This window comes from Peromyscus leucopus, chromosome 8b (genome assembly GCF_004664715.2).
Source record: "Peromyscus leucopus breed LL Stock chromosome 8b, UCI_PerLeu_2.1, whole genome shotgun sequence".
NCBI lineage: Eukaryota > Metazoa > Chordata > Mammalia > Rodentia > Cricetidae > Peromyscus > Peromyscus leucopus.
Genome location: NC_051086.1, coordinates 25,636,477 through 25,652,021, shown reverse-complemented (window position 1 = coordinate 25,652,021; position 15,545 = coordinate 25,636,477). Strand labels below are relative to the sequence as shown.

Below are 15,545 nucleotides of genomic sequence, written 5' to 3'. Positions count from 1 at the left end.
CATCAGTATATTTTATTTTGAGACAGGATCTAAGTTATTTGACCAAACTGGCCTTGAACTGGCTCTGTAGCCCAGGAAACCTAGAACTTGTGATCTTCTCATCTCAGCTCCCATGCGAGTGGGATTACAGCCATATCCTGCCTGCACGCACCAAGCAGCAAAACCCTCCAAAAAGATAGGTCATGCAACCCTGGAAGCCAGGTCCACCCACAGTGCTGCACAGGAGGAGGACACAAGGCCCACTCTCCTCGACACTAAAGAACCTGAACAGCCCTGGGACACACTGTAGGACCTAGTTACAAATCTGTGTCCACTGTGTTTCCAGTGCAGACCTCCACGAGGCGCCAGGAACACTTTTCCAAATTGGGGTTCACAGGCCTCCTGCACCTGCCTCACCTGTTTAAGCTGTTCCTATACAGCCCCACTGAATTAGGCTACTGGGTGAATGGGTTAAAATGATGAGTCCATGTGCATATGTGTGTGTTGCTGAGGATCAAACCCAGGGCCTCACATGCGCTAAGCCCACCCCTGAAAAGTTTGATGGCTGATCTACCACTCCCACTGTGGTCATCAGTGACACTCTCCACACAGTCCACACAAGAACTGACACTCCCAGGGACAAGGTAATGCTGGCAGTGTAGGTCAGGGAGGAGCAGATTCCTCCCACTCTGGAGATAGAACAGATACACCCAGGACGATAACATACATGCAGTGGCATCACACACCACACTCCTGGCTCACTGGGAAGCAGCAGCATGGGGAGTACGTCTACTCTGAGGGCCTCCAACTGCAGTGGACAGGGTCTGACGTCAGCTGAGTAGACGTCTGAACCGGCTGCCCTTGCTGCCTTATCAGTCAGCAACTGTTGCTCAGACGCAAGGCTCAAGTACCATCTCTAAATGAAGCTTTCTTTGGAGAAGGCTTTTTCACTCCCAACCTCTAACCCCCATGGACCTGGCTGTCCCCTCCTCACTGGCACCTCTATCCCCTGTGAAGTACTTGCTACTTAACCCAACTGGCCTTGAACTGGCTCTGTAGCCCAGGTAAACCAGAACTTGTGATCTTCTCATCTCAGTCCTGCTACTTCACAGAGCAGTGTGTTCTCAATGGTTGGTCTCTCTGACTAGACTGGAACCTCCGGTCAGGCAAACCATCTTAATGATCTCAGTGACTCCAATACACTCCAGAATAGCTGGTACACAGCAAGTGCTATCTGTATAAACGCTGTGTGAGGCAGAGGCAGTCTCCACTAATATAAGCTGGAATATAGTATACAAGACTAGGTAAAGTAAGGGTTCAAGTTATAGCACAGAGCTGTGATAAAGAGCTCATCAGACCTTGGAATGCAACAATCTTGGGTTTGATCCCTGGCACCTCCTAGGTATAGTCTAAGACAGGCATTTCACCTCACCTCTCTGCAGCTCTGTCTAAACATAGTAATAACCACAAAGGATATGAACAGCCAAGCATGGTGCCTGGCATACGAGGTGCGCAACACATAAGAAGCCTTAGCTGTTACTGTTATACTATGGTCATTAAGATGGGGGATGTTATGAACATCCTTATTAGATTGTACAATACCAGAGACTTTGGAAGGTGATATCAGGCTGGTCCCAAATAGTCAGGGAAAGAGGACCGCAAGGGAAAAAAATGAGGTGGAAAGGTCCAAGGAACTTAGAGCAGGAAGTAGAGCTTGTGGGTCACTTCTGGAGAAGCAGTCAAGTATGTGGGGTGTCACAGAAACCCGCATTAGCATACCTTGTGATATCTCCATTACTAATAACTCAGTGATCGATACAGGCTCCTTCATCTCTGTACCTCACTGACCTCCCCTGTAAGAAGGGAGCACCTGTCATTATGGTGGCACTGGGAAGAGAAGATAAGAGATAACTGAGCTTGGTGGCACTGGAAAGAGCAGATAAGTAAAAAGAGGGATAACTAAGCTGGGTGTGGTATACACATCTGCAATCCCAGCACTAGGGAAGCTGAGGTAGGAGAACTACTTTGAATTCAAGACCAGCCTGGATGAACTACACAGTGATACCTTCTCTCAAAAATTTAAAAGAAATTCCAGCATTCAGGAGGCAGAGTCAGGTGTATCTCTGTGAGTTCCAGGCCAACCAGGGTTACATAATGAGACCCTGTCCTGTCTAAAGGGGAAGGTACCAAAGTGCTAGTTTTTATCATAATGGCTTCTTTTGCTATGTAATAACTTTTTTTAAAAAATTCTATTAGCTCGCCAGGTGGTGGTGGCACACACCTTTAATCCCAGCAAGAGGGAGGCCATGCTTGGTACTGGAAACCTAGCTAACTAACCAGTGCTAGTTAACTCATGGTTATTGAAGAATCTACAGACACTAATTTATTAAACTAGCACAATCCCTAACAATCTATTAGCATTTGTCTTTATACCCACAGATAAGTGTAGTCTTCACCTCTCATCAAGTAAATGTCTCTTTGCAACAGAGGAGACCACTATACAAAATCACATCAAAATGCAGAGGACAGTCCCAACAGATATATCAACAAAACATTCCTATACCTAAGGCTCACTGAACATTACAGAAGAGGGGGTGGAAAGAGTTTAAGAGCCAAGAGGATCAGGGAGTTTGCTGTGAGACTGTGTCTCCTAATGTGGTAGTTTGAATGTAATTGGCCCCCAAAATCTCAGGGAGTGACACTATTAGGTGTGGCTTTGCTGGAGTGGGTATGGCCTTGTTGGAGGAAGTGTGTCACTGTTGGGACGGGCTTTGAGGTTTCCTATGCTCAGGAGACCACCCAGTGTCACAGTCAACTTCCTGTTGCCTGCAAGATGTAGCACTCTCCATCTTGCACCCTCCAGCACCACGTCTGCCTACACGCTGCCATACTCCCCACCAGATGATAACAGACTGAACCTCTGAAACTGTAAGTGAGACACCTGTGAAGGGGCCCCAAAATAGCTTGACCACACAGCAGCCATGACAGCCTTAGGGGCCCAGACACAGTTTCTGTGACAGGCTTACCAGCAGGCAACACCCATATCCAGGAAAAGCCTTTAAGCTGATACCACCCAGGGATCTACCCAGGGGTGAGGAAGTACCTGACATCCCAGACATTCCAACCATTAGATAAGGTGGCCAGATGTCTTTGAGTCTAGCACACACCTATTTTTGTTTTACAGATACCCCTAGACAATTGTCAGCCAATCAGGGTCCTAGACCCTGGATATCCCCTCACCCCAACTTCTGCTATGATAAAAACTCTGCCCCACCTGAGTTCAGGGCTCTCTGCTCTCACCTCGGACAGACAGAGGGACCAAGCTCTGAAGCTTGAAATAAAGGCTCTTTGCTTTTACATGTGGGATTCAGTCTCCGTGGTGGTCTTTTGGGAGTCCATGCAATCTGGGCATAACACCACCTAATCAAATGTTTTTGTTATAAGAGTTGCTGTGATCATGGTGCCTCTTCACAGCAACAGAAACCCTAACTAAGAGACCTAGTAATATCAGAAGCTATATTCACTAAGTCTCATAACATGACTTCCCAAACATGAGCTGAACGAGGATGACATCAATGACCTGGATGGAAAATAGGCCCATGGGGCCTCAAGCCTGCACAAAGAATTACAGGCAACTGAGGAAAGCTGGAAGCAGGAGGTGGCCTTCCCCAGAGAAGAACACACCAATTGGTTGTCTGCTGCCAAACAGCCCTGAAAGCATACATATAAGTAATATTATATAAACTAAACACATTATATGTAACAATACACACACATATATATGCATCTACATATAGACATGTAATAACAATTAGTAAAAAGAGGCCATGAATTTGAAGGAGAGAAGAGGGGTATATGTAAGGGTTTAGAGGGTAGAAAGGAAGGGAGAAATGTTGTAATTAAATTATAACCTCAAAAAGATAAAAGCCCTCTATTAGAGGGCTTTTTCAGCTATGAAGGACAGGTCACACAGGTAGTCTTTTGAGGGGATTCTAAGAGCTGCCATGAGCCTGGCATCAGGTGAAGGCTTCACATGACACTCGGATGACCCAGCCACAGGATGTGCCCATTGTTCCCATTGCACAGGCCTAGGCAGCACAGCAGCACATGGGGCTCAGGTACCTCCAGTCCTCTGGTCAGCCCCATGGCTTGGAGGCATGCGCAGAGTTCACATCTCACAGCCTCTCCAACACTTGCCCTGGCCTTTTGTGATGATGCAGTTCTGTCGAGTTCCATGGTATCCTGTGGGGAGGTTTTACCTCAGGAAGACCAAGGTTAGATGGTGCCTTCTCTCACATATTTATGGAAATTTGCACTTTATCTTTGGGGCAAGGTCAATTACAAGACTTTTACCCACTTTATTATCCTTGGTGACTTTTACTTATTAATGGAACTTTTTATTTATCCTTATATATCAATAATTTATTTACTTCATATATAAACCCTTTACCAGATAATAAATATTCTAGCTATTTTCCTCAACTGTGGTACTTCGACCACAGATTTGAGACTGACCTAACTGAGGAGACCAGGAATGAAGAAACAACAGATGTATGTACAGAAAAGCCAGGATTGGGTGGCTAGTGCACTATGGAGACACTAAGCAACCAGTCATTACTCAGCTGAACGAGGAAGCAGATTAGCTAATCTTGGTAGGGATCACTACAGGGCAGCAGACTCATGCTACAATTATCTGGGAGGAGAGTGCTGTAGTTAATTAATACTCTCTGCACACACTGTCAACATCCACACTCCCAACAGGGGAAGGCTTTGCCATTCTCCTAAGCCCCAGGAAAGACTTGCCATTTCCATTGGTTTGAGAAATTGGGGTCCTTGACATGATTTACCAGTCTTTCCTTTAGATAGCACATTGAAACATCATTTTATTTGTTTGTTTACATATTTATTTATCTAACTATATATGTGTTTGTGTGCATGTGAATGGGTGCACACATGCCTTAACATGTGTGTGGAACTCAGAGGACAACTTTAGGGAGCTGGTTCTCTCTTTCCACTGTGTGGGTCCCAAGATTCAAACACAGGTTATAATGCCAGCACTTATCACACAAATCTTAAGAGATCCTTTCTTTTTTTTTTTTTTTTTTTTTGATTTTTCAAGACAGGGTTTCTCTGTGTAGCTTTGCGCCTTTCCTGGGACTCACTTGGTAGCCCAGGCTGGCCTCGAACTCACAGAGATCCGCCTGGCTCTGCCTCCCGAGTGCTGGGATTAAAGAGTGCTGGGATTAAAGGCATGCGCCACCACCGCCCGGCTAAGAGATCCTTTCTTATGCTAAGTTCACGAAGGGTCCTGTTTTCTTGTAACAAAATTATCATTTGCATTTTGACTTAAGAGAACATCTGAAGTGGTTTTGGTGGATAGTAACAGGTTTCAGCCCATACTACTGCATAACTAGTTGGCCTGCCATCACTTACTAGGAGGTCTCTACTTCTTTCTCATCTGTACTCCGGTGTCGACCACATATGTGAGTCTCTGTGGTTGCTCTAGTTCTGCTCATCCTTTTGTCTACCCTGGGCCAATCCTATGCTGTCTAATACGCAGCTTCATGATAAGTCTTGCTATGTGGGTGGCACTATACAACTTCCAATTTCTTGCTTTCCAATCTGTCAATATTATATTGACCATCTCAGCCTTCTACATTTCCACAAATATTTTAAAACTGTCCCAATTTACACAAGAGTGCTGCTAGGATTCCCCTTGACACTGCCCTAAATCTATAGCTAAATTTAGAAAGCTGACATCTTTACAAGAACCTGATGTCGCCTCACGTTTCTTTTATTGGATTTACACCCAGGTAGATGCTGCTTCTTCCTCCTCTTCCGTCCCCTCCTCCTCTTCCGTCCCCTGCTGTCCTCAGTCAAACTCAGGATGTTGCACACACCGCCACTGAGCTCCAGAAGCTCCTTGGCATAGTGTGGATGCGGTATTGTTCAGCATGTCCCCATTCCACAAGTCTGCTGCTGATACACAAACGTCCCCACCAGATTTCAAGTGCTAAAGCCCTGTGACAGTTACACCTGTACCTTGCCCAACTTTCTGTCTCTGCAGTGTCTAGCACATGGCTTTAGGTAATGTTTTAGGAAGAGACCCTCAAAATATGTTTAGCTGAGAGTAGTTAGGGGAGCAGGCTGGGTTAAGACCTAGTACTTCAATGCTGCATCTCATTCCTAAGCTTTGAGAGAATATGTCATTAAAGTATCTTAAAGACGCCAAGTTTAATTACTTCCTCTTTTGTAATGTAATGTGCATATTAGAGAGATTGAAAACTTCGACAACAGGAAAAGAGAAGTGGAAACTGTCAGTGCTCTGTTGCTCAGAGGTGACTCTTTGGAACTTTTTTCTGCTTATATAGTTGTAGTTAGTGTTAAGTCCATTTTTGTGTCACTTTTTCCCCACTTGATGCTAAAATAAAAGCATGTTTGCTATTGACAACTATTTGCAGATATCTAATGAAAAGGAGGCCCACAGCAACGTCTCCTGCCTCTTCAGTAGCATTAAGATTCCCTCCCTTAGATGAGCATGGATGTTACAAAGACTTCATGTGACAAGCGGGGTCCTTATCTAGATCAGTTTCAGAAGACAAAATCATAACTTTGGGCTTTAATTAGAGCAAATAAAGACCATTCTCTTACAAAGACAGCAGCTGCTACAGTGGTGTTTTCCCTTGAACTGTGTATACATTCTAAAGACAAGCACGTTTACTAGTGCAAGCTCTGGAGCTGGTCCTCTAGGGAACTGAGGGAGGCTATAGGTTCAGGGCCCTACACCACATGGGTGGAGCCATGATCAAAACCAGGCAACTGGATCCCAGTCTATTATAGAAAAATGCAAACAATGGCTGGGTCTGTGCTCAGTGGGTAGGGTGCCTGCCTACCATGCACAAAGCCTTGGATTCAATCTCAGCACTACATAAAAACAGCCACAATGGCACATACTTGCAACCCCAGCACCTGGGGGATAAATACGGGATGATCAGAAGTTCAAGGCTATCCTTGGCAACATAATAAGTTTGAGGTCAGCCTGGAATACACAAGAACCTGTTTTAAAAACCAACAGAACAAACAAAAAACTCAAACAAGAACAAGAAAAAGAAAAACTCAAGCAACGAAGTAAACCAAAGCAGTATTCTTATAATTATTGCATTGGCATGGACTTCTGAGGGCCCAGGGGGAAACCCAATACATAAAAAACAAAAGAAAAAAACCCCAGAAGCCATGAACTCCCTCCCTGATAAGGGTGGGGACGCTATGAAATGCTCTTCTGGTCATGACAGGCTTCTGTAACTATGGTCACCTGCACAAGATTAACCCACAAGATAGGTCAACGTTCCAGCAGACAGTATTAACTGGATTCAGTCGGTTACAAAGAAAAGGAAAGAACCCAAAGGTGGGAAAGGATGTGGGGGGGGTGGGGGGGTACGACATGGGACAACAAAAGGGGGCATGGGAGGAAGAACTCAGGAGTGAATATATTCAAGATGCACTGTATATATGTATGCAATTACCAAAGAATAAAGATACTCAACAAGAAAAATAAAAGAAGCATGAAAGTAGTATCTCATGGTAAGGAAGGACCTTAGGTAAAGAAGGTCATCAATCCCTAAGAGGAGCCCAGCAGATGTGGACTCCCAGTATCAGACCCCTGCATGCAGGCAAGCTTTCATGCCTAGATTGAAAACCTGTAGCCTTCTGCATCATGCAACCAGTGCACCAGAGGTTCATCACCAAGGACTGTGGATGCAAACAATTCTGCCTCCTCCCTAGACCCTGCTTTCCCAAGAGTCTTATTTCACAAGTCAAACCCTGTGAAAGACTGTGTCAAAGGAAATCAATGTTAGGTCCATTTTAGAGAAAGAAACCTGAGGCCCACATTCTCTTCAGCAGGCAGTTTCTGGGGCTGGCTGTGATTCTGATGTCTTGGACTCTACCTGCCTCTGGGATGTTCCTACTGGGAAATCCAGAAACTTGTCTACAAGCTGGACTGGGAGAAGAGGTACACAGCATGACAGGAGAACTGGAAATTCATCCCCAAATCACATTCACCTCCAGATCCTAATATCTTAGGTATGGGAGAGAAGTGAGGGACACTGTGTCTGTTTGGACTACTCGACACCTGAGATCTTCAAAACAGTCATCAGAAAGTCTCATTCTAGGCCTTGAACTCATCTGGTCAGTGTCCAGTATTCTGGCCAGTAGAACCAAGAGGCCACCTGTAGGACTAGGGGAAGGTTTTGACAGCGTGATTCTAGTGAATCACCCCCAGGGACACCAAACCAGGCCAGAGAGTGGGACAGGGCCTAGGATACGAGGTGGGGGTGTAGGCAGAGCCATCTGCCCTAGAAAAAGCCACAGCTCCTGCATAGGGCTCTATTTTAAAAGTCTGGCCAGGAGTGCCTCTTTGGTTCCCCTGTGACTTGTATTTGCTGACCACTTACTATGCACTGGACAATCCCCAGCGGAACAAACCACAGACCTGCCTTCATGAAGCATATGTACACATGAGGAAAGACAAGCAGATGGACACAAACTAAGACAGTTTCTTTTCTTTTTTTAAGTTTTTTTTTAATGAATCATTTCTTTTTATGTGCACTTGTGTTTTGCCTGCATGTATATCTGAGGGTATCAGAACCCCTGGATCTGGAGTTATAGACAGTTGTGAAGCTGCCATGTGGATGCTGGGAATTGAACCTGGGTCCTCTGGAAAAGCAGCCAGTGCGCTTAACCACTGAGCCTTTTCTCCAATCCTAAGACAATTTCTTAGGGCAAAAGGACAAGCCTATGGAACCCTGGCCAGCTCCCTGGGGATCTAACTCAAAATGAGGATGAAGCTTGGAGAAGCTACAAGACCTGGTGACTAATCCACTCCCTGAAGGAACAGAGAGGACATAATAGCATGAGACTCTCACTGGATAAAGCCACTGGGGCAATCTGTATCAAAGCAGCTGTAACTTAAGGCTAGAGCTAGGGATTTGAATGGGCAGGAAGAAAAGGAGGGGGAGCTGAAGTGAAGAGAGCAAAGGTACAGACAGATGGCACGTGGATATGTGCTGCTGAGTGAGAGAAGGGCCATCGTGGTGAGAACCTCAGATTCTAGCAGGTGCCACAGTAACCCACCAGGGTATGGCTGCTGTCTGGAGCGGCTGCCCCCTCCAGGGTGGCCCTCCTTTACCCTCTCCGATTCTTCACCTTCCTTGATAATAAAGGACCCTGACTGTTTGCAGCATAAAGTCTTAATTCCCTAGCGTGCTTCTTAAGGTTCACTGGGATCTAGCCCTGGTGCCTAGGGTCCTAGACCTTACTGAACAATTGGCTCTCTGCCAGCACAAGCTACTCACCCAACCTTTCAGGAGACTTTCTCAAGGCAGTCTCCTGAGTCTGAGATATTCCCTCCCCTCCTACCCATCCCTGCCACCCTACTACCTGGAGGTAACCACTCATTTTTTAGGTCCTGCTGGGCTGCACTTGGTGGGGTCTGCTCGATGCACAGGGACAGAGTCTAAAGCACTTTGAGGCCTATAAGAATTTAGCCTTCACATAGGACACCTGGCACTTGAGATCCCCAAGCTCTCAGTGCTGTCTGTCTCAGCCAAAGGTGAGTATCCCAGGCTGGGGCCAGCTGCACAGCTCCCATTCTCTGGGTGAGAGATGCTTTCTCATTCTCTGTGCTCTAGCAAGAGTAGAGCTGGTTTCATCCAAGGACTCAGGGAGCGAGTGAGCAGGCAAGGCGAGTAAGTGGGCAGGGCTTGAACAATGAGAACAACAAGCACCCTTGGCCTTAGCTCAAAGATGGCATGTGCCCTAGGTGGAAAGGGGCATTTGGCACTTCTGACAACATTGAGAAAAGGAGATCTTAATGGGGGTGAATAGGATCGTGATCATGTATAAAACTGACAAAAAGCTTAAAAAAGAGAAGGAACTCTACTCCCATTTGGATGGCTCGGCTGACAGACACAACAGTGCCCAGAACCTGCTGAGAATGAGAGCAGGAGGAAGGAGGCAGACTCCTGACAGCTGGGTCTAAGCACCTGCCCTCTGCCATGGTCTAGCTAGAACATACCACTCAGCAACAAGAGCCAATCGACTCCACTAGCACTTAAGGCAATTTAGCAGGATCCATCACTTGGACCAAGACTCTTGACACCACACAGTGACTAGAATGAAGGCAATGATAGAACCACCAAGGTTCTATCAGTTTGTGGGCTCACAGTCCCCCTTTCCAAATAACATGTCAATAGCAGTCAAGGGACTCCACCAGTAGAGAGGTTCTACTTAGTGATAAACATTTGTCAGTTAATGTCACAGTCTTGTCACTAGTCTGGGCAATAAACTGCCAATGAGGTGTCTGGAATAACTACCTGACTATTCCATCTGCCCTTCACTAAATGACTGACCCAACTTGGTAGATAAATAGCTCAGGTACAGTTTTTCACTATTAGCAAAAGTAAAACCCTGTGACATAGCAAAGTTTCTTTCCAGTTTGTAAGATGGGTGTGCTGTGATGGAAAGAGTATTGTTTTTTTTTTCTTTTTTCTTTTTTTGGTTTTTCGAGAGACAGGGTTCCTCTGTGTAACAGCTCCGGCTTTCCTGGAACTCACTCTGTAGATCATGCTGTCCTCAAACTCTCAGAGATTCGCCTGCCTCTGCCTCCCACGAGCTGAGATTAAAGACATGTGCTGCCACCACCTGGCTGAAAAGAGTATTTTTAAAGTAGAGGTTGGGCATGTATGTCATGGTGATGTCTGTACTTCCAGCACTTAGGAGCTGAGTTTGAGGACAGCCAGAACAAGACCTTGTCTCTTTCCCCTTACACCTCTGTGCCCCTGCAGAAAGAAATATAAAAACCAACACTAAAGAACTCTATTCTCAATTTTCTCAAAATCTTAACATCTCATTCCACCAAGACTCTGCTAGATCGGGGAAGAATGTACTGGAGTCCAGGCTCAGTGGTGCATGCCTACAATCCCTATATAAAGACTAAGGAAGGAGGACCATGAATTCTAGACCAACCTGGACTATGGAAAGACCACAGTTTTTTTGTTTTTGTTTTGTTGCTGTTGTTTTGGTTTGTCTTTGTTTTAAAGGATTTGGGACTATCACTTATAACTAGGATGGTGATTTGTGATGGATTCCTCAAAGCTTTCCTGGTTTTAGCACTGAAAGTCCTATATCCTGGGAAACGCCCCCTAGTATGCCCCAGTGCAGGACAAACTTTTAGTGTTCATCACCCTACATGTCAGAAAGCATCTTCCTACTCACAGCCTTGCTTCCTATAGCCACCAACCCACAAACCTGACTATGATGCCCACCATGTGGCTGTGTCATATGATGATGATTCTTTCCCATTTGGGGGCTCCGAGCTAGTGTTTCCTCCTCCAGAAAGATACTAAGAAGAGATTCTACAGACCTCTGGGCCTGCTGCAGTTCCTGCATTTGCCTCACTGTAGAATCCCGACTCCACTGTGGCCTTCCAGGGGCAGCCAGCAGACTCCCCCAGGGAACTAGCTGCTCTGTACCCAAGAGTCTTACTGCCACAGGCAGACGAAGGGCAGCACAAGCTCTGGGCTAGGCACGAGCTGTCTGTGGTACCCTTTTGCAAGTCACCTTGGAAGCTCTAAGCTCCGTGCCAATCAATTCTCAGGTCCCTGAGCCTGTGATGGTAATTAAACAGATCAACCTGACCTAAGGCAGGCGAGCTCTTTTTCCAGTGACCTTCACAATGAACCTGAGAAGTTCCTGGGATGTTGGGAAGGAACCTGAGGCCCCTTACATTCCCAGATGTGCACTGGTTGGACATCAAAGATGCCCATTGACCATGACATGCAGCCCAGTCAAAAGTATACTCAAACTGAGAGTTTTATCCAGAAAGACAGTATAACAAGGAAACTAGAATCGAGATCTGACTGACAGTCTTCAGTTGTTCCACCTTGGGACAGGTGATCTAAGCTCCCTGAATCTTAGCCCTTGTGTCTACATAACGGAAACCATAAAAGAAAGCAGGAACTCTTTAGCAAGACAAAGTAACACAATAAATGGGAAATTAAAGTGGCTACAGCCAGAGCTAAGGGAGAGTCAGCTGCAGGTGCTTGGGCAGGCCCAGCCCCTCAGGATACACCCTCCCCTTCACAGCCATATCCACCCACACATTCCTCAAATCCTTCAGCCACTCATCCACACCACACTCCTCTCTGGGACATCTGCCATTCTGTTTAAGATTTCTGCATCCCTACCAACCCCCCTTTTTGCCCTTGACCTCTTTCCTCTCCTTGGCTTCTCTCTCCACCCCCAAACCATCCTGCTCTCCACACTTGGAGAGCCATAAACATTTAATAAATGCTTGCTCTATGACAGAAGCCATTCTATACCCCTGGGATCAAATGAGAAGTCCCCATCTAATTTTTAGCTCATCAATCCTTTCTAGGGACCCCTACCTTCCTTTCTATTGTTACCTCACCATCCTCCCATCCACTCCCTTTACTTAGCATTAAAAACCCTGTGGTCTCCCCTCTGAAAAGAAGCTGTTTCCTCCCCCCCCTTTAGCACCCCACCTCCAGTTCTCTCCCTGAAGTTCCTCCTCCTGGAAGGTCTCTATCTTCCACCACTCTCTCAATCTGCGCCCCCCTCCACCAATCCCAAGAGTTCTGCAACTCTTGCCCAATTTATTTTTTCTTTTTTTCTTCTTCTTCTTCCTTTCCATTCTTTAAGTATCCACTGAGTTCTTACTGTGCACTAGGCACGTGCTACATCCTGGAAATACAACTGCAAAGAAACCAAGCAGCCTCTTATGCCTTGGAAGTATCAGTTTAACAAAAGCTAGAAAGAAACCACAGAACCATAGAAGACAGCAGGAGTATGATGAATGAAACCACTAGACAGAAAGGCACTGGGGTGGGCTGGGAAGGCTTGGCTACCACGATTAGCCACCTGCTGTGTATCAATACTGGGTCAATCACTTTCCATGCACAGCATCACCCAATCCTTGTACAGTTCATAGTTCCCAACTAGTAATGGTAAATTGTAAAAGCAAAGAGATAAAATTTGACCAAGGCCACAGTCATTAAGTGGCCGAGTCAGAATCTGAACACAGGTCTAACTCCAAAGCTAGCCTCTTCTGCGTATGTTCCTGTCTCCCCAGGACCCTGTCAGCCACCTGTCCTCTCCCAAAGTGCTACTGTTGACTATCCCTCTAGATTTCCTTCTGGAAATATTTCGTTCTTTTAATCACTGTTCTTTTTAGAGCACTTGTACATGTTCTGAGCGTTTTGTTCATTCTCTTATCCACCCAATCCTAAAAATAACCACAGAAAGTAGTACTGTCACTCTATTCGTTTTACAGCTAAGGAAACTGAAGCTTAAATGCATACTGCTAAATTCGAACCCAGATCTAGCCGATTCTGGGGCCTCTGGCCTTTAAACTATCCATCCAAGAAGAAGTGCCACCCCGAGACGCTCAGTGGCCACCGTCTGCCCCCCATCAGGACAACTCCAGTCCACAAACCGAAAACTCATCGATGTCCTTACTTTTCAGGTTGTGGGGTCTAGAGACTGAAAAGTCACACGACTTGTCCAAGGTCACAGGGCCAGGAGCGACAGGGTCAGGGTTCGAAGCCAGGTGCCCTGACTCCAAAGCCTCGCGGATAACCAGCACAGTACCCTCCGGCGGCGACCCTGTCCACCTCGTACCTCGGCGCCCAGCGAGCCAAGCCCGCGTCTGGGCGTCCGCGCCCGGCCCCGCGGCCTCCCCGCCGCGCGCCCCGCACACTCACTTCAGGTGGTCCAAGGAGTGGATGTTGCGGGAGGACTTGCCGTGGCCCCCGCCCACCCAGCTCCGCGAGCGGCCAAACATGTCCGCAGCCCAGGCCCGTCGCCCGCCTCAGGTTTTCATGTCCGATCCGCCCAGCGACCCGGCGTCCGCGGCGACATCTCAAGCTCAGCCGGCAGCGGCGGGGGCGGCGGAGAGACCGCCAAGCACCTTCCTCCCCGGCCCACAGCCCCGCACTGACATTCAGCCGGAACCGGCCGTTCGACCGCCGCGCTTTACGGCCGCCGTCGCGAGGACCTATGGGAAATGAAGTTCTCGAGTGAGGCACCGGGCGACGGGACTCTGGGAACGGACTACAAGGGCCGGCATGACTCGCGCGGCCATCCAAAAGAGGCGGGGCAAGAGGCGGTGAGGAGGCGGGACACTGTCGGGGGCGGGAGGGGGGCGGTGACGGGGGTGGAGGGGGAGGTGAAGGGGGGCGGGAACGGAAAATTTGTGAGCAGAGCTTTGGGGGACAGTTTGCTGAAAGTGGGAGAAAACACTCTTCGTAATTAGAAAAAGAAGAGTGTGCCCTGAAACCCTAGTTACAAGAGATTCCGAGTCAAGAGGTGTAAGTTGGAGATTTGGCGAGGTTTAGTTTTCTTAAATTAAAAAAAAACCAAAAATGTATTATTTGTGTGTGTGTGTGAAAGTCAGAGTACAGCTTTCGAAAGTAGGTTCTTGCCTTCCACCATTTGGGTTCTGGGAATTGAACTCAGGTCTTCAGACTTGGCAACAAGTATTTTTTAACTTCTAAGTCATTTTGAAGGCCCTAATTCTCTTTCAGTTTTGTAAAGGATTGGAATGTGGCTTGTGCATTATGGGTTCAACCTTCAATATCACAACAGTAATAATTAAATAAAAATAAAGACATTGGGTGGTACATATTATATGTCACTATCCTAAGTGGTTTACTATTTAATTCTCACAACTCTATGAGGTAGATGCTCTTATTAACCTCATTTTACAATCCAGGAAACTGAATTGTGGAATAGCCAGGCACTTACCATGTGGCAGAGGCATGATTCAAGCCCGGGTGTCCTTAATTGCTTCTGTCAACAAAACAAATCAGTAGCATTCTTTGTTTATCCGTAAAACCTTTTCCTTTTGCACTTCAGTCTTACAACATTTTGGAAAGGTGCAAACAGCAATGTACCAAAGCTAAACACAATGTACTTTCAGAGGTTTCCTCTGGTCTTCATCCAAAATCCATGCCATTTCCCAAACATTAAGAAAGAAAGGAAACTCCATGCTTTCTATGTGAGCTTACACAAACCTGAATTTCCCTCTCATGTTGAAAGTGGGGACCTCTGTGGTAAGCAAGACTTTGTGGCTTAGTACCCACTCATTTATTCATTTCTATAGCTCATAGCTATTTAATTCCTGTGGTAGCTCATTAACTGTCCAAAGAAAGGAATTGAGTCAGGGGCCAATGTTCTCTCCAGTGCCCAGGACAAGATTTGGCACATAGTAGGTTTTTAACAAACATCGATAGAGTAAATAAATGATGGTTTGCATTGCTTCCAAGAATTAGAGAAATGGAGGCCAGTGCCAGGTTAATGGTTTCCTCTGTAATTGAGTTAGAGAGGCAATAAAAGTCATGAAAGAACAAGAGCAGGTCTGACCTGCAAAGAATATGAACCAGGCTCAGCAGCTTTGAGGATCCACTTCTCTGGAATCCGGTTTCCTCGTACATAATGCATTGCCTTGTCCAGCTCTTATGAAGCTAACTGTGACCTTAAAGTCTTAT

At 46.5% G+C, this 15,545-nt stretch overlaps 1 protein-coding gene across 7 annotated transcripts in view; it reads right to left on the bottom strand.

Moving 5' to 3' along the window:
- The window catches only part of Clec16a (C-type lectin domain containing 16A), a 215,872-nt gene extending 201,835 nt beyond the window's left edge, over nt 1–14,037 (bottom strand). For 6 of the 7 annotated variants that reach the window (XM_028872890.2, XM_028872892.2, XM_028872893.2 and 3 more), the window contains exon 1: nt 13,761–14,036. In XM_028872890.2, coding sequence (XP_028728723.1) covers nt 13,761–13,840 — 80 coding nt within the window. In that variant the 5' untranslated portion in view covers nt 13,841–14,036. Of the gene's footprint in view, nt 1–13,760 lie in introns of all 7 variants that reach the window. The other variant, XM_028872896.2, reaches the window with a different exon arrangement.
- Nucleotides 14,038–15,545: the final 1,508 nt, after the last annotated feature.